The sequence below is a fragment of the Chelonia mydas genome, chromosome 2 (assembly GCF_015237465.2).
Source record: "Chelonia mydas isolate rCheMyd1 chromosome 2, rCheMyd1.pri.v2, whole genome shotgun sequence".
Lineage (NCBI taxonomy): Eukaryota > Metazoa > Chordata > Testudines > Cheloniidae > Chelonia > Chelonia mydas.
In genome coordinates, this window is record NC_057850.1 from 230,458,024 (window position 1) to 230,476,149 (window position 18,126).

The 18,126-nt window shown below is 40.5% G+C and overlaps 1 protein-coding gene and 1 long non-coding RNA gene across 13 annotated transcripts in view; one reads left to right on the forward strand and one right to left on the reverse strand.

Moving 5' to 3' along the window:
• Positions 1 to 18,126, forward strand: part of WAC (WW domain containing adaptor with coiled-coil) — a 128,654-nt gene that overhangs the window by 24,073 nt on the left and 86,455 nt on the right. For 2 of the 12 annotated variants that reach the window (XM_037890919.1, XM_037890920.1), the window contains exon 2: positions 12,140 to 12,237. The exons of the other annotated variants lie outside the window; for them this stretch is intronic. In XM_037890919.1, coding sequence (XP_037746847.1) covers positions 12,140 to 12,237 — 98 coding nt within the window. The remainder of the gene's footprint in view (positions 1 to 12,139; positions 12,238 to 18,126) is intronic. 12 annotated transcript variants of the gene reach the window in all.
• Positions 1,879 to 14,202, reverse strand: LOC119565419. Its single transcript, XR_005224071.2, has 3 exons — positions 14,154 to 14,202; positions 8,608 to 8,736; positions 1,879 to 7,577 (listed from the first exon to the last, which is right to left on the reverse strand). It is a non-coding gene; the product is annotated as an uncharacterized LOC119565419 (long non-coding RNA).

Genomic DNA, 18,126 nt, shown 5'->3' on the forward strand with positions numbered 1-18,126 from the left:
CCTCTTGACCAGATAGACCCAAATTTACATCACAAACTCTACTGTGTACCCCCAGCTGGCACACCAGTTTTCAGACTTGTCTTATGATGAAGGTGAATTTTAGAGCATTTTTAAAATTCAGCATCAAACAGTTTTTAACCTTAATTATGAGTAAAGCTACGATTTAGTCATGGGTATTTATAGTTCAAGTTATGGACAGGTCACAGGCAATAAACAAAAATTCACGGCCTGTGACCTGTCCATGACTTGAACTATAAATACCCATGACTAAATTGCAGCTGGAGGGCCACTGCTCTGGGGGACCTGGGCCCGGATGCTGCTGGGGAGGGGGGTGGGGCCAGCAGCACCAGCTGCTGGGGGCCACCCATGTGGCTGGCTGTGAAGCCACTACAGCAGTGGCCGGTGTGGCTGTCCCCAGGGCCACCTGAGCAGCTGCCTCTGGGGTCAGCCCCACTGGCTGCTGCAGAAGTCGCAGAAAGTCATGGAATCTGTGACTTCTGTGATCTTCGTGACACACACTGAGCCCTAATTATGAGGCATCACTTAAGTAAATAAGTGGGATAGTAGCGAACATGCTATTATATAACAACTATACTCTACTCCTAGTATAGTCTCCAGTTATAGATCAGTTTGGGAAACTCTGAGATGTAAGGTAAAAATACTGGTTGAAATTTTCAAATGGACTAGTCAATTTTTTGGGTGGCCACCTTTAAGGGACCTGACTTTCAGAAAGTGGGCACCCACCCTCTGAAAAGCAGACTCCTTAATGGTGTCTCAAATTAGATACTGTAAATTGCTAGTCACTTTGAAAATTTAAGCCACTAACTACAGTTTTAAGCTTATTTTTCAGCATTTTCTTATATTTATTCCTTGATTCACTTGGGTTTATTGAAGAAGCCATTTTCTTTACAATATGGAAATTGAAGTACTAGTGCACTACCAGTTGAGGAAACAGAATTTTGTGTCAGATTTAACAAAAGCTGCTTTTATTGACTGCCTGCTGATTTTTTTTTTTTTTAAATTAATGTAGATACCCTTGTGTATGTCTGAACTTCTCTGTTTATCTGTTCAAGCATTCATTCATAAAAGGCCTTCCTACTTAAAATGGTATATGAAGTCTTGCTCTTGGGGCATGTTTTGATCACATTATTTTTAGAAAACTGGTTCTCATCTTTGATATAAGATTATAAAGCAAATTCATTTCATATACTCTTCGGCACTACTAGAACTTGAAGCCCTGCTTTCTAAATGCTTTTTTTTTGGTTAGGTCTGGTCTGTATTAGGAAATTAGGAGTGTGGATTTTTCACACCCCTAAGTGACGTAAATACACCCAACTAAGTGATGAAGTTAAATTGACTCAACGTCTGGTGTAAACAGCTCTCGGTTGACGGGAGAATTCTCCTTTCGACCGGCTACTGCCTTGGAGAGGTGGAGTACTGCGCCAATGGAAGAAGCCTTCCCATCAGCATAGGTAGCATCTTCACTGAAGCACTACAGCGATGCAGCATCACCTTCTAAATGTACACAAGTTCTTATTCATGTTTTGTAATAGTAGTTTGGGTGCTGTGTTGGAGGCAGAATTAGAGTAGCTGAAAAAATTGGAAAGTTTGTAGAGAAAGATGTATTAAACATGCAAAAACAAATATTAGCGAAGAAATACATGTGGAAGCCTCAGCTGTTCAACTTCTGTAGCTTGCTGTGCTGTAGTTAAGGTAAACTGTTGAATCAGTTTTTATTTATTCTACCCATCCAGTTTGGTTCTCTTATCCCACCAAGAAATATGGAATCTGAGTCTCATAAATGAGCAGCTTTATTAGACATTTTTCATTTTTTCTCTCATCTCAGAATGGTATGTTTCCATGAGGAGAGCTTTGTGTTTGTTGAATTATAGAGCACAGATTTCCATTGCATTTTTACCTGGTAGGAGTGAAGTTTAATTAAACTGGACTCTTACTAGGGTGTTGTGCCTAACCCAGCTCCTGTCCACACACACAACCTCTGACCCAAGTTTGCTGCTTTTAAACTGCGCTAGCTAGCCTATCCTGGGTATAAGCTAAAGCCTGCATGCTCCTTACACTTGAACTGATTGATAAACTGCCCATTTTGCAGTAAGCAAGAAGGCTAAACCATTTGAGTGCTGATAGTCCTTCAGTGCCTTCCCCCAATTCCCCCTTGTGCCCAGAAGGACAAAGTTCTGCCACAGTTCACTAAGAGAATTCTAGAGTGGCTAGCCTTACAACAGTTCTAAGAGCCATGGGCTATGCCCCTCAAGTGCCAACACCACACTTCAGTGAGTGCAATGCCAGTGTGGATGGAGGAATTGAAATACGGCTTTTCAATGTGGCTGCTCACACCCAGGCTAGGTCAACCCGGATGCTCACAACCATGGACCAGTCATGCAGGTTAACTCTGCAGTGGAAACATACCCTTAATAGAAATTATTCTCTCTTTTCCTGTTAAATTAAATTACAGTTGCCAAAACAGTTCCTGTCTATCCTCTGGGACACGTACAGCAGAAAGAAGGTTGTCTGTGAAGTGGGATGACAGATGGAGATAACAGAGGTTCCTACTTTTTTTTTAAATTTAGAATGTCTAAAGTAACAGGAAAAGGAATAGTATCTATGCAGACCATAACATCTAAATTTGCAGTCTTTCTCCATTTAGCCTCATCAGAGGAGGACATTTTTATACATCAAAGTGGTCTGTGAAACTGTTGAACAAATAGGTTTTAATCTGACTGTTCACTTTGCGTTGACTGCTCTGCTTCTCATAGCTGTGGATAACTCTAACCATCTCTCCAAGCAACTTCTGTCTTACCAGACAGAGCAAAATTGGTGGTCTTACCTGTTCACCACCACCTCCCTCCCTTACTGTTCTGGCCACACCTCAGTCTTTCTCAAAGTGTACATCTCTGTATTTCAGAGCTGCTGTCCCTTCCCCACTGAGGCCGAAAACTTATTATGCTTAAACTTGAATCCCACCTCACACATGCTGCAGTTGGGGAGCAGTTGTGTGTGTAGGGTGATGTAGCTATATGTACTTGTTGTGGAGAGAAAGGTAGGCAATGGCTTTGCAGAATTCAGGGGTGATGTCAGCTGGAATTCTGGCTCTTCAGGAGAGAAGCTTCCTGTTTGGGTAGGAAGGGGCATCGATTGTGGAAGACAGCCTGCTGCAAACATGGGGTCTGTGATGAGAACTTGGCAGGCATGCGTGTCTGTGTTTGTGAGAAGATAGGACTTAGCTCACTTTGCTTTCTGTCCTACAAAATGGCACTTGCTGGAGGCTGGGTAAGATTTAGCTCTTTTATGTTAACTTCAGTCGTAAAATAAGCAAATATTTTGATAGAAGTTAAGATTAATATGTGTGACAGGGTCCGGCTGGATGGCTACAGGAGAGTAATAGAAGGTAGATATATTAGCCCCAGGTTAAGTCGGTCCCTTTTCCCTGGGTAAGGTAACAGGGAAGGTTCCAGAACAATCAGGAACCTTCTGGAGACAATTAAGACAGACAGGCTGATTAGAACACCTGCAGCCAATCAAGAAGCTGCTAGAATCAATTAAAGCAGGCTAATCAGGGCACCTGGGTTTAAAAAGGAGCTCACTTCAGTTTGTGGTGCGCGTGTGAGGAGCGGAGAGCAAGAGGCGCTAGGAGCGGAGAGTGAGAACGCCTACTGTTGGAGAACTGAGGAGTACAAGCATTATCAGACACCAGGAGGAAGGTCCTATGGTGAGGATAAAGAAGTTGTTGGGAGGAGGCCATGGGGAGGTAGCCCAGGGAGTTTTAGCTGTCGCACAGCTATTCCAGGAGGCACTCTAGACAGCTACATTCCACAGGGCCCTGAGCTGGAACCCGAAGTAGAGGGCGGGCCCAGGTTCCCCCCAAACCTCCTAACTTCTGGTGAGACACAGGAGGAGTTGTCCTGGACTGTGGGTTCACGAAAACGGCCAAACTGAGGGCCGCTGTGAAGCTCCAAGGTGAGCAAATCTGCCAATAAGCGCAAGACCCACCAAGGTAGAGGAGGAACTTTTTCACATATGATAGACTTAAATTTCTTTTAATAAAGATCTTCCATTTATATTTAGTACTTTCGTCCCAAAGCACTTTACATTTTGAAACTGATAGGCAACTATGCAGAAAAATCACTTCATCCACCTCTGGAACACAAGCATCTCTGAGATGAAAAGTTTCAGTTAGCAGTGCTCAGTGGCCCTCCTCAACAAGTTAGGAAATGTAGGACAGGAAGTAAAAAATACATTTTTCCAAATGAAATTATAGGGGAAATTTTAGGTAGGTAGAATGTAATTATGTGAGTTGAATTTGGTCAAGACTCCTGAATTAATATCCTGTTCTTATGAATGTAAATTTAGACTCTTTGAAGAAATGCATGATTTTTGGACGTTAAACTTTCTGGAATTTATTGGTCTATGTCCCGTAACAGCTTTCAGATGTAGCAAAGATACATAACAATCAATAACTGTGGAGTCATTAGTGTACTGTTGGTCTGTGTACCAGGGCATTCTTGTCAATTGTTCCTAATTGTGTTTGTCCAGGCCCCTTTTGGGATGGATTGACACATTGCCCCTTTTACTGACTCCAGGTTCCTTGTATTATATCCTTCCATTATAGCTGTAGCTGCTCAGATTTTTTGTCGGTTTTTCTTTTTTTCTTTTTTTTTCTGTTGTCACTTTAAAAATATTTTTTCCTCTGTTCTTTCACATGACTTGCTTTCACTCCCTTGTCTTGTAGCTCTGATCTCCCCCTGCCCTATTGTTCCATTCACCAGAATTCTTTTGGTATGGTGGGACTAAACTGAGGGCCACAAAAGTAGATAAAAGAAGCTCATGCTGGTGGGCTGCTGCCTGAACCTGCAGCCCTATATAACCTTGTTTACGTTGGTAAACTATATCAGGGTGAAAATGTTAACATGAAAGGGACAGAAAGTATGACAGTGGTCATTGCAGAGGGAAAGCTCTGAACTTTGATTTAATACTATACAAAATAAGAACTTCTTCATGTACAAGCAGTCAATTTGAGAGAATTACTTTGCAGACCTTGCCATTGTAATTCATGTCTTTGTCACATTATGCAATAATTTAGCTTTAAATTTACAAGTAGAAGGCGGGTTGGGGAGCTATGCTTGAAAACCACCTGTAAAGTTTGGCTGAATAATGCACAACTAATCTCAAGTACAATTTCCTGCTGTGAACACAAACATGAGTGCCTCATGCTCTACATTAGCTACATATTTGCTTTCAAGTGCTAGTCTGCATGTTAATTACAGCATATAAAGTTCTTAATTGCATTGGGCTGCAGCTAATAGACAGATTGCCGCTGTCCCATCAGAATGCTGGTGATGATCTAAGGTTTTTCTGGCAAATGGACTTACTTTTGTAATCTGGTCACTTTGGTTGTCTATTAGAGCAGTAATTTGAAAAGTCAAATTAAACATAAGCTTTTAATACTTAAGCTTGTTTCATGTAGAATCTGAATTTGTCATGGAGGGAATTGAGTAGTTATATAAGATGCATTTATGTTGTCAACACTAACATTCGTGAAACACTGAAAATTGCAGGTAGGGCAGCGTAGTGTTGACACATCAAAATAACACAGTTATACTTTACGTTAGTCAGATATTAAATTTGGTATAATCTTCCTTATTAAGGAAGATTTGAAGCCTAATTTCCAGTCTGTCACTGAATTCAGTGGTGGACTGCTGCAGAAGCAAAAGAATTCTGAGGTAGAATTTACCTTCAGCTTGTGGGCTGTTGCCTTAGTAACTAAAACTTGCTTTATAGAAATACATTTATTAAAAAAACTATAAACAGTCGTGTTGACTGTGGATATACTATATATCTAAACATATTTCCTCCTTTGGATACAGTTTTACAGTATTTTATTATCGAGGATGCAGATAGCACATAGAGTTTCTATTGTGACCTCCTGTTTCCAAATACTTATACCTGTCTTTAGCATTTCCTAGTGGTCTCCACATTTTTCCATGTTTGGACTGTCCAGATTTTTTTTTGAGAATTTGAGTAAAATTCCTTGATCAGTTTTCAGTTGAAAGGTAATGAGTAAGGGACTGCGAACTGTCATAAAAAGTATATTGCCTCACTGTTGACTGACTTTTTAAAGAAACCGCATAACAAAAAATTCTAATGTGCAGGGTAGGAGTAGCCAGAGAGTAGAAGGGGATTTTAAGTTCTGCAGTGCCTGTGACTAGTGAAGGTTCTCAGAGCCTGTCCAGGCACATAGACATTACCAACTTTGTTAACTAGCTAAACTGTTAATATTTTTGGAAAGCCATGTACTACTTTTATTATAGATTGTGTACATATCAAGTTTCAGAGTTCAGTCTTCTGAGTTTCCCTTCTGGAGAAAAAGATTGCAACAGTGTTTTACAGTGGTAGAAAACCATTTCAACCCTGTCAGCTCAAATGTGCTGTTGGTTGTTGCTTAAACTTTTTAAAAATTGATTTTGAACAGATCAGAGTATGGAAAATTTCTGTGGAAAAGGTGAAATGTTGGTAAGTCATGACCAAATGAAAACAGTGTCAGAGAGTGACTGACTCCTTTAAATGAAGCAGGTCCAGGTTCCCTGGTGCCTGAATAGTTGCTGCCAGTTTGGCCCATTAAGAAGGTATAGCAGGACCTGGGGCCTATAAAGCATCAGGGGAAAATTGAGAGCGGGAAGGTCCCTGAAGGGAGTCAGGAAAGAGAGTTCTGGTGAAAGAGTCAGTGAGGAAACTGCTGGATGGGGTCTCTGGGGAGGGCTGCAGAGAGCAGAAAACTCTCTGCAATCCTTCCCTGGGAAGAGGGGAGGGATTATTTGAAAGCCAGTTGAGGTGCTAGCCAGCTGTCCTTTCTGAGCTAAGGATAGAGAGGGCTGAAGACTCAGAGCAGCAGATGGAGATACCTGCTATGTTTCAAAGCTAGAGAACTGGAGCCGGAGGGCTAGAGGAGGCTGTGTTGGAAAGCTGAGGCTGTATTTGATGTATTCCCTGGATTATGGTGAAGGGATTTGTTATGTGCGTAGGGTTTTTTCTGTAATAAATTAACTCCATAAGGGTTATTTGCACTGAGAAAGACTGCTTGGATTGTTTCAGGAAAATCTCAGAGGGGAAACTGAGGCAGGCACACCTGTCACCCTGAAGCCTGCAAGCAGAGGGCACTTCAGGCAGGGGGTGCCTTATGACAAGTACATTTCTAATGGAAAACAAATGTTAGTAATGAGAAATGTAATAAATAACATGTTCATTGTTTATGAGTTGGACACTTTTCTTTTTATTGTGAGGTAAAGCATTATATACTCATTGGGGTGAAGAATGGGGGGAGGAAAAGTAAAGATAATACTTCTCCCAAGCCCCAGTTGTCTTTCTACTTGTTTTTCCTTCTTTCTTAAGATCACTACTGGAATAATATATTGTGCTGTAGTAAGCTGGTCTCAGAATGACATGGACAAGATCATATGGTTTTAATCTTCTTTCAGCACTTTCATCTGGTTGTCAAGGGCAGCAACTGTGATAGGATATTCTAGAGCAGGGGTTGTCAAACTTCAATGCACCGCAACCCTCTTCTGATTTAAAAAAAAAAAAAAAAATTACTTCATGACCCCATGATGGGGGGACCGAAGCCTGAACCCACCTGAGCCCCTCTGCCCTGGGTCTGGGGGCCAAAGCCGCTCGGGGGGGGGGAGGTGTGGTGTGTGCGCGGGGGGGGAGGGGGCGCAAAACTAAAGTTCAAGGGCTTCAACCCCAGGCGGGGGGCCTGCAACGTGAGCCATGCTGCCCAGGGCCCCAGCAAGTCTAAGCCTGCCTTGGCAATCCCATTCAAAGGGGGGTCGCAACCCACTTTGGGTCCCGACCCACAGTTTGAGAACCGCTGTCCTAGACTGTACTCCTCATCTGATCAAGATGGTGGTGGAATGGGTTGTCTGGCTGGCAGTACTATTAGGGGTTCCATTAGAACATGTGTGATGGAGATAAATCTTGCGCTGTGTAATAGCATCAAGATATGATAGCATGTTATTGGAAAAAGAGAGAAGAGGTCCCATCCAATCTTACTTCATGGTTTACTAAGATAGAATACTGTTAATGAAAAAATTTACAAATTTTCTCTCCTCTGTTTATCCCCTCTTTTTCTCATTGTAATTAGGATTATATAGCTATAAGGACATCTGTTAGGCTATACAATGTGACTCAGAACTTTGGCCATCAAGCCATCACCCACTACTCTTATTTTGTAGTTTGACAAGAGATTAAAGGCTTTTTCTCTATTTTTCTCTATATAAACTAAGGAAGAAAGAGCATCTCTCCTGTGACCACTGTCACATCTTGTCAGTGATCTGAATGTTTTTGTCTGTAATACTCTCAGGAATATATGCATAGCTTTGCTTTGTTGACATCCACCTTTTTGTTTCTCTTTGCAGAGTATTCATGATTTTTCAATGTATTTAATAAAATTAAGAGGTAATGTTAATAATATAGGAGGAAATGCAGAGTCTCAAACTGGCAGTCATCAGCAGTTCTGTGTTTTCCCACAGATATTTGTTGGTGCTAAAAGCCGTAGAGTTAGTAACATTGCTCTCCTCCATTGAAATACTTAACCTGTGGTGCCTTTTGTGAGTAAAATTGATTGCACGTTTCGAGTCAGCTTTTCTTATAGTAGATGCCACGGATGTGTTGAAACAGTATTGCAGAGAGTTGCTAGCACTGAACTCCATCTGCTGTTTTAATCTAAAAGAAGGAAGAAATAGTGAATGAAGATGTGGGGAAGATTTGGAGAGTGACAGAGAGTTGATCTCCGTACTCTTTTTTTTTTTTTTTTTTTTTTTTTTTAATCTTAAATTTCACTTTCGAAGTTGAGATACTAGAAGTCTCAATTTGTTTTAAAATTGTTATTTTGGGGAGCATTTTGTGAGTCATGTAAACTTGCAAGTATGTTAACGATTTCCATTAAACATTTTTCTTCATTTCTAAAAAAATAAAAATTACAAATGGAAATACTTGATACCTGTATGAGTAACGCTAGGCTGTTTTTATTTTAACAGAAAGAGAGCTCCAAAAAGCTTTCAAATACTAGAATTCCTTTGCCATATAATGTTAACCCAAAAAAAAGGTTTCTTAGGCTTATTGTATTAAATGTGCATGTTCCATTTTATGTAATGTCGCTTCAGATGGTTTGCAGAAGTGTAACTTGACGCTGTTTTTGTCAGAAATGAATACTTAGAAGAATACCACAATGAATGAGAAATTTGTTGAAATGTGACATGCATTTTATGTAGACGTTAGTAAGCATTTCTGAGACTCCCGTACTGTTGCTAGCTAATATTACGTAACTTGCATGTTCTACTTTGTATCTGGCAGTCAAGAATGATGTGTCAATGGCAGAAGACCCCAGAAGGGTAGATATGTAAAATCAGTGCCATTTGTATGAAGTGTTTTGGATTCCAAATGACAGATTGTATAAAAGTCTTGGGAAAAAATTTGAAAAATACCGTTTTTAGCCTTTTCTTTGTTACAGTATTTTTTTCTTAGCGGGCTTGTTTTTAAACTTCTGTTCTGTAAAGGCAATTGGTTTTATAATTGAACTACACTTTCCTGTTCTGTATGTGAGTGGGTTCAGAATATTTCAGATCAAAAACAGGAATGTTAAATTTCCGCACCACTGATTAGTTGGGTTTCACCTATTCAGAAGGCACAATGGGCATAACTGTTTCAAGTGCCTGTTCCTTCTCTCTAATTACTGGATGAATTACATGCTGCATTTTGTTTTGGTCTTTTTCATTTTTAAACAAAATATACATCTGTCATATCAACTCCTGTGATAACTTAATTATTTCAGTTCTCCCTTTGAGGCCTCATGTTTTTCTGGGCAGTTGACTTTCTTTTTTCTTTTAGAAGGAAGTTTATAGATTTGAAATAATTCAGTACTCTAAAGCACTGCTGTATATGTATGCACCCTTTTTTTTCCCATGGGAAAATACAGAATTCTAAGCTCCTTGGGCAGGAGGGACTGTCTTTTTGTTCTCTGTTTACAGCACCTAGAGAGTTGCGGACCTGGTCCTTGACTAGGACTCCTAGGTGCTATGGTAAAACCAATCATAAAAATGTTGTTCTGCCTCATTGAGAACCATGTGTATCTGGTGGTGAGATTAGCTTTAGGGCGGTAAGTTTTTGACTACCACTTTAGACTTTGCTTAGCATCCTGTAAAGCTTCTAGACCAGGGGTGGGCAAACTACGGCCCGGGGACCGCATCCCGCCCTCCAGATATTTTAATCTGGCCCTCGAGCTCCCACCGGGGAGCAGGGTCTGAGGCTTGCCCTGCTCTAGCTAGAGAGTGGGGTTGGGGGCTTGCCCCGCTCCACGCAGCTGCTGGAAGCAATGGCATGTTCCCCCTCTGGCTCCTGCATGTAGGGGCAGCCAGGGGGGCTCCGCATGCTGCCCCTGCCTCAAGCATGCCAACCGAACTGCAGCCAATGGGAGCTGCAGGGGCGGTGCCTGGCCACGTCTCCTCATAGGAGCTGGAGGGGGGACATGCTGCTGCTTCTGGGAGCCGCTTGAGGTAAGTACCACCTGGAGGCCACATCCCTGACCCCCTCCTGTGCCCCAACCCCCGTCCCAGCCCTGATCCCTCTCCCGCCCTCCATCCCAGCCTGGAGAAATCTCCTGCAACCCCATATCCCCAGCCCCACCCCAGAGCCCGCACCCCGAGCTGGAGCCCTTCCCCCTCCCCCCCCCGCACCCTTGCCCCAGTCTGGAGCCCCCTCCTGCACCCATAACTCCTCATTTCTGGCCCTACCCTGGAGCCCACACCCCTAGCCAGAGCCCTCACCCCAACACCCAATTTTGTGAGCATGCATAGCCCGCCATACAATTTCCATACCCAGATATGGTCCTCGGACCAAAAAGTTTGCCCATTCCAGTTCTAGACAGTACAGATCAAACTGGTGCAAAAGATTTCCACAAAGGTTACATGCTGGAAAGCTAGATCCCACATACAGTGGTTCACTTAGGTGGTGATCCAACTGGATCAGCTCCGTAATGGCACTTCATTGTAGCCAGAGATGCAGGATGTGTAGAGTATGAGTCCCGATGTGTAACCTGGGATATAGCGAGACTCTTCATCACAGATAAAAAGCTGAACCTCTGTAAAATGCAAAATGAGGCTGGGATTGGTAGTAGATACCTTTTTGCCACATTGTATGCATATGTCCTAATAAAATATTTATTTGTAGGTGTATTAAAATTCGCATTTGGTCAAAGGAACGAATTGGTGAAGTGCGTACCACTTGTTTGAGGAAATTTAGAAGTTCATAATCTTAGATGAGGTATTCTGAGCACAGCAACATTATATCAACCTACATTCAAGATAGGTTTCAGAGTAACAGCCGTGTTAGTCTGTATTCGCAAAAAGAAAAGGAGTACTTGTGGCACCTTAGAGACTAACCAGTTTATTTGAGCATATACATCCGATGAAGTGATCTGTAGCTCATGAAAGCTTATGCTCAAATAAATTGGTTAGTCTCTAAGGTGCCACAAGTACTCCTTTTTTCTTTTTACATTCAAGAGTTAGTTACCTCTGGATAATAGGAATTCCAAGTACTGTAATTGTCTTTTCCAGCTGCTATTGTTCCATTGCTTGAGGTTCCATTATTCAGTTTACAACTTCTCAATTGGTTTATCTGGAAATGGTTTGTTATTGTAGATGACTTCAAATGAAGAAATAGAAACTGTAATGTTTCATTGGTCCTCTCTCCTATTTTTACACTCCCTCCCCCCCCCCTCAAAAATTCCTGTTTCTGTGGTGGATGACCTTAGTGAAACATCATTCTTAGTATTCTTTAAATGTCATTTAAGCGCAGTATTAAGTAGATATATTGTGAGAGAGAATCTGACTGAAGGTGTTTTTTGTGTGTTGCTGTGCTGTTTTACCTGATAAGGGACAGCTAGCAGCATTGTTATACCTACTATTGTGGGACAACAAGAAGTGAATTTTTTTACCTCTAAGTCTCCCTCCAGGAATTCAACTTGGGAAGATGAGGGGCATAAGAAAATATGTAGTAGCTCATGTGAAGGGAATCCATGAGTCCAAGTGGATTCAATGCTATAGGTGCACTGAACCTGATCTTTTTCTAGGGCGGGGAGTGGGAAGGTGCTTTCTATCTGTTACCTGTGGCAGAAGCATCACTCCGTACCTAATCTTCTCACTGCAAATGGATCAAGAAGAGGAGCAGGTGAGAGTGGGTACAACTTAGTTATCCCTGGTGATATCTACACCTGTTCTGTTAGTGATGACAGCTGAGTAAAAGACAGGGTCTAGAAACAAAATGACACCTTGTATTAATCTCGTAAATGTAAGTCATGAGGGGGAGGAGGACCCTATTCAGTTTGTGTTTCAGTAATGGCCTCATATTATGAAATGCTGAAATGTATGTGTATTTGTGTAATGGTGATAAGTGAGACATAGGACCACATTTTAAGATCTTTAACTACGAACAGCCTCTTATATTAGTGTCCACAATAAATTTTTAAAAAGAATGGGGAAGAGTAAATTAACAGAGTTTGAGATATAAGCAGCATTGTTTAAAATAGTTTTGTTTTTCATATGTTAGTGGGTATTTAAAGTAGTTTAATAGTGCATATGTTTGAAATAAATAACCAAGTTCTTTTACGATTTCTTTCCTATGGATACTACTTCCAATTAATTTACTCCAATTAGGGGGGACTAATTTAAAATAAGGTCACACATCATTATTAAAATAAGCAATTTAATTCAATAGTGTAGTTTTTTTTTTAAAAAGCAATGATTTCAGTAATGTTTTAAACTGTTAAAAGTAAATTCATTTTGGCTAATACTAGAGTCAAAACAACTTATTCATTAAAAAGTGTAGGCAAGGCTGTATATTGTCATAGGTGTTGTTTTGACAGTACATTCTCTTTTATGCTGACAGAGTTTAACTTTGTGTGTCATACAAACCATAGATGTTTTCGGTTTCTGCTAAAATGATCATCAGTGAAACAACTAACTGACCTTAATTGCTGTCATTAGGCTTCGGAGTGTGAACATTTCCATTGAAATGAAAGGGAGCAGTTCAGTTTTTGAGGTTTTTCAGACTTTCTACAGACTCAGCCATTCATCATTGCATTGGTTATATTAATTTCTTGTTTCAAAGTTTATCTTCAGAACAATAAGGGTTAGACTATAACCCTTGCGGGGAGGGATAACTCAGAGGTCTGAGCATTGGCCTGCTAAACCCAGGGTTGTGAGTTCAATCCTTGAGGGGACCATTTAGGGATCTGGGGCAAAAATTGGGGATTGGTCCTGCTTTGAGCAGGGGGTTGGACTAGATGACCTCCTGAGGTCCCTTCCAACCCTGATATTCTATGATTCTATAACTTTCATTTAAAATGAAAGCTTATATTCTGAAGTCCATTTCTTCAGCTATTTATCTATTTGTACAGCATTTGTGGTGGTGTATAATTTTATTTGGGGCTTCAGCCTAGGCTGCTTATCGTGCCAGTATTTCTGTTTGATAACATGTGCGGGCCTTGTTCAAGCAATGACTTAGCTTAACAAATTACTTTTTCTTCAGACTTCATTTTTTGGAAGGGAAAGTGGATGTTACTGTACAGATTTATTAGTTATTAATTTATCAGAATACAATATGTAAGATATTTTATTAGAATTAAACTTAAAGTTCCTAAAGCAACAGTGTGCAATTGAACTTTTCTCTTACTGTCTTTTTATATTCGGAACACTATCATTTGAAAAACGTACTACCACTACTTCCTTATCCCCAGGGAGAGCTATGTCTACCATGCCATCTGATGATCAACTTTGTGTTATGCATACAAGTGAAAAGGGAGGAAATAAAATATCCAGACAGTGTAGTATTTCTTTGTCAACTTTGTTATCAGCAGCACTGTTTTCATAGCATTAATTCTTGCTATCAGGCTCTGTATCAGATACACTAATTATATTTTATTCCTGATCCTATTTGGCACTGCCAGTAGATACAGGAACATCTCCAAAATATTCCCAAATCCATCTTTCTAGAGAGCTAGGCACACAGAAAATTCCCCTATCCACATACACACAAAAAAAACTTGTGCACTAGTTTATTGGTGGTAAGAGTAGCATTAAAATTACCTGGAAGTTTCTGCAAAACCGATATTAAAAATAACTCTGTTCCACCTTATAAATTTCACTGTCTACAAAGGAAAAAAAAAAGTTAAACTGTAAATTATAATCTTCATCACAACATATAATACCTTCAGCATGCATTAGTTAACTTATGTTTGGGGCTCTAAGACTTCTCAGTTTCTATTATGTGCCTTTTTTTCAGCCAGAGGTAAAAAAAACAAGACAAAAAGTTTGTACTTTTTCACTAAATAGACAAGAAGGGGCAAATCCTTTTTCAAGCTTGAGTTGAACTTACTTGGGACAGGCTATGGCCTAGTAGGATAGAGTCCTCCTTCCACAGGCTGCTTTGCAGATGCTTCTACAACTCTATCTTGTATGTGCTTCCTTCCTTCCTCTGAGGAGTCTTGACCCGTGGATCCATTTAGTTATCATTCAAATCAGCACTGCCAAAGAATCTTTTACACTGCAGAATTTGGAACATAGCATCCATACCCCATGTTACACAAAGTTATTTGGTGGCCTAGAATTTCAAAATACCACCCACACACTGTATAGGGGAACCCTTTGCATCTGAAGAAAGGATGGTGCTGCCCTAAAATTGTCTCAGAGATCACAAGTACAGGCTTAAAAATTATCTTCTCTTTTGGGGTTTCCTCTACCACCCATCACAGTAATATCTAAGCACAATCCAGTTTTATTGGGTCATGTTTATAGTGATCTGTGTGAGCTGTACAATTTGTTTCTTCAGTCTACTTGAATGAGTATTACATAGTTAGGATGATCCATGCTAACATTAAATTGATTTTTGTTCTTTTAAATGTGTGTACATTTTAGGAAGCTTAACCATGGCAAAAGAAAAGGAGTACTTGTGGCACCTTAGAGACTAACAAATTTATTTGAGCATAAGCTTTCATGAGCTACAGCTCAATTCATCGGATGCATTCATGGAAAACCATGGCAGTTGGTTAAAACTAGACTTTTATTGTAAAAAACAAAACTAAAAATCCCCCCAAAACCTGAATTTATTTTAAAATAAATTTGTATATACACCATGCTGCCAATACAGTTGCCTTTCATGTGCCTGTCCCTCTAGTTACTTTCAGGACAATGGTGGAATCTACTTTTTGTTTTAAGGGTTCAGATTTAGTGAACTACTGATATTCTCCCTTTATTTCCCATGACCCTGAAAAGCTTTCTGTCAGTTACGTATTGTCTAGAGGAAGATTCAGTGTTGCGTCATGCTTTGACCATAGGAGAACCTCCTTGAAAAAGATCCCAAGTGGACCTATATCCCATGTTGACCTTGGGTATCTACATAAAAGTATATTATAGAGTTTATTAGAGTAATAAGGCTACCCAGTACAAAGTCATCTTTAACATTTTTATTGCCTTTTGGCTGTTTACAGTTTATTTAAGAACATAAAAGCGGCCATACTGGGTCAGACCAAAATTTCTTACCCAATATCCTGTCTTCTGACAGTGGCCAATGCCAGGTGCCCCAGAGGGAACGAACAGAACAGGTAATCATGAAGTGATCCATTCTCTGTCGTCCAATCACAGCTTCTGGCAAACAGAGGCTAGGGACACCATCCCTGCCCATCCTGGCTAATAGCCATTGATGGACCTATCCTCCATGAACGTACTAGTTATTTTTTGAACCCTGTTATAGTCTTGGCCTTCACAACATCCTCTGGCAAAGAGTTCCACAGACTGATTGTGCGTTGTGTGAAGAAATACTTCCTTTTGTTTGTTTTAAGCCTGCTGCTTATTAATTTCATTTGGTGACCCCTGGTTCTTGTGTTATGAGAAGGAATAAATAACAATTATATACTTTCGCCACACCAGTCATGATTTTATAGACCTCTGTCATATCACCCCATCGTCATCTTTTTTCCAAGCTGAAAAGTCCCAGTCTTATTAATCTCTGCTCATATGGAAGTCGTTCCATACCCCTAATAGTTTTTGATGTCCTTTTCTGAACCTTTTCCAATTCTAGTATATTTTTTTTTTAGACGGGGCAACCACATCTGCACACGCTATTCAAGATGTGGGTGTGCCATGGATTTATATAGGGGTAAGATGATATTTTCGGTCTTACTGACTATTCCTTTCTTAATGATTCCCAACATTGTTTGCTTTTTTGACTGCCGCTGCACATTTAGTGGATGTTTTCAGAGAACTATCCACAATGACTCCAAGATCTCTTCCTTGAGTGGGAACAGTTCATTTAGACCCCATCATTTTATATGTATAGTTGGGATTGTTTTCCAGTGTGCATTACTTTGCATTTATCAGCATTGAATTTCATCTGCCATTTTGTTGCCCTGTCACCCAGATTTGAGAGATCCTTTTGTAGCTCTTCACAGTCTGCCTGGGACTTAGCTATCTTGAGTAGTTTTGTATCATCTGCAAATGTTGCCACTTCACTGTTTACCCCTTTTTCCAGATAATTTATGAATGAGTTGAATAGGACTGGTCCCAGTACAGACCCCGGGGGACACCACTATTTACCCCTCTCCTTTCCGAAAACTGACCATTTATTCCTACCCTTTGTTTCCTGTCTTTTAACCAGTTACCAATCCATGAGAGGACTGTCCCTCTTATCCTATGACTGCTTACTTGGCTTAGGAGCCTTTGGTGAGGGACCTTGTCAAAGGCTTTCTGAAAATCTAAGTACACTGTATTCATTGGATCCTCCTTGTCTACATGGTTTTTGACCCCTTCAAAGAATTTCAATGGATTTTGACTGTTTTTGTTACTGGAAATGAATTTATTTGTTACTCTGTGGTTCTTGGGATAACTTATTTGGAAATCTCATTGGCCTGTTAGTTTCTGGGAGTGTACTAAATGGTAGTTGAATTTTCCTAAAGTATAGTCATGCATTCCTATGACAAAAGCTTCATGACATGAAAGTACTGCTTTAGAACACCAGTTAGCTGTAAGGGTTTGACGAAGTTGTAATGAACTGATAGATATCTGTGTTTGTTCTTATGAATATTTTGTGGCGTGGTTTCTCTGTTTAATTTTTGTATTGCTGCCTACTTGAATTCAAAGGGTTAAGTCAGACTCAAGCTTGGGGCCGGCCTAGTCAGGAAACAACCAAGGACTCAGGCCTGGCCTACACCTAAAAATTAGATCAACATAGCTACATTACTCAGGGTTGTGAAAAATTTCCCGCCCTGTACGACATAGTTATGGCACCCTAACTGCTGTTGTAAACACAGCTAGCTCGACAGAAGAATTGTTCCATTGACCTAGCTGCCATCTCTCAGAGAGGTGAGTTTAACTACATCCATGGAAAAACCTCTTCCATCGATGTAGGAAATGTCCACGCTATAGCGGCACAGTTGCAGTAGCTGTGAAAGTGTGGAAATACCCATCGTCTATACTATCCCTAACTCCCAACTGCTGGAGCCTTTCCCCTCCTCAGGAAAAGACTAGCAGAAGAGAGGCTCTGCCAGCTTCCCACTACCTCCCCTTATCAGAGCCCTTCACAGACACATGTGGCTGCACACTACAGTGTGGGCACAGCTAGCTTTTCACTGTGGCATGTAGCTTTACATACCCTACACATCACCAAAAGTGGTGTGTGTGTACATATAGCCTTAAGTAAGACAGCTTCAGGCATCACCTTCAAAGCTGCTAAGAGAATAATGGAAGTACTACTTCCAGGCATCAGCAAAGTGAACAGGTTTTGTTTCATCAAGTTTGAGATACTAAAGATCAAAAGACTGCATAAAACATAACTGGATGTGTTCACTTGTCACGGGGGTGACCCCTGAACTAGCTAACATTTTAAAAGATGCTAAACTGTCTACAGTAGGTGCAGAATCATGTTTAAATGGTGGTTGTTTTTTGTTAAAACCACCTTTTCTGTAATCTAGACACAGATTGTAGGTGTAGAGGTAAAAATAGTTGATTATTTTATCTGCAAAGACTCTCATAGGTGGGATTGATCAGTAGGCAAATATGGTTTGAG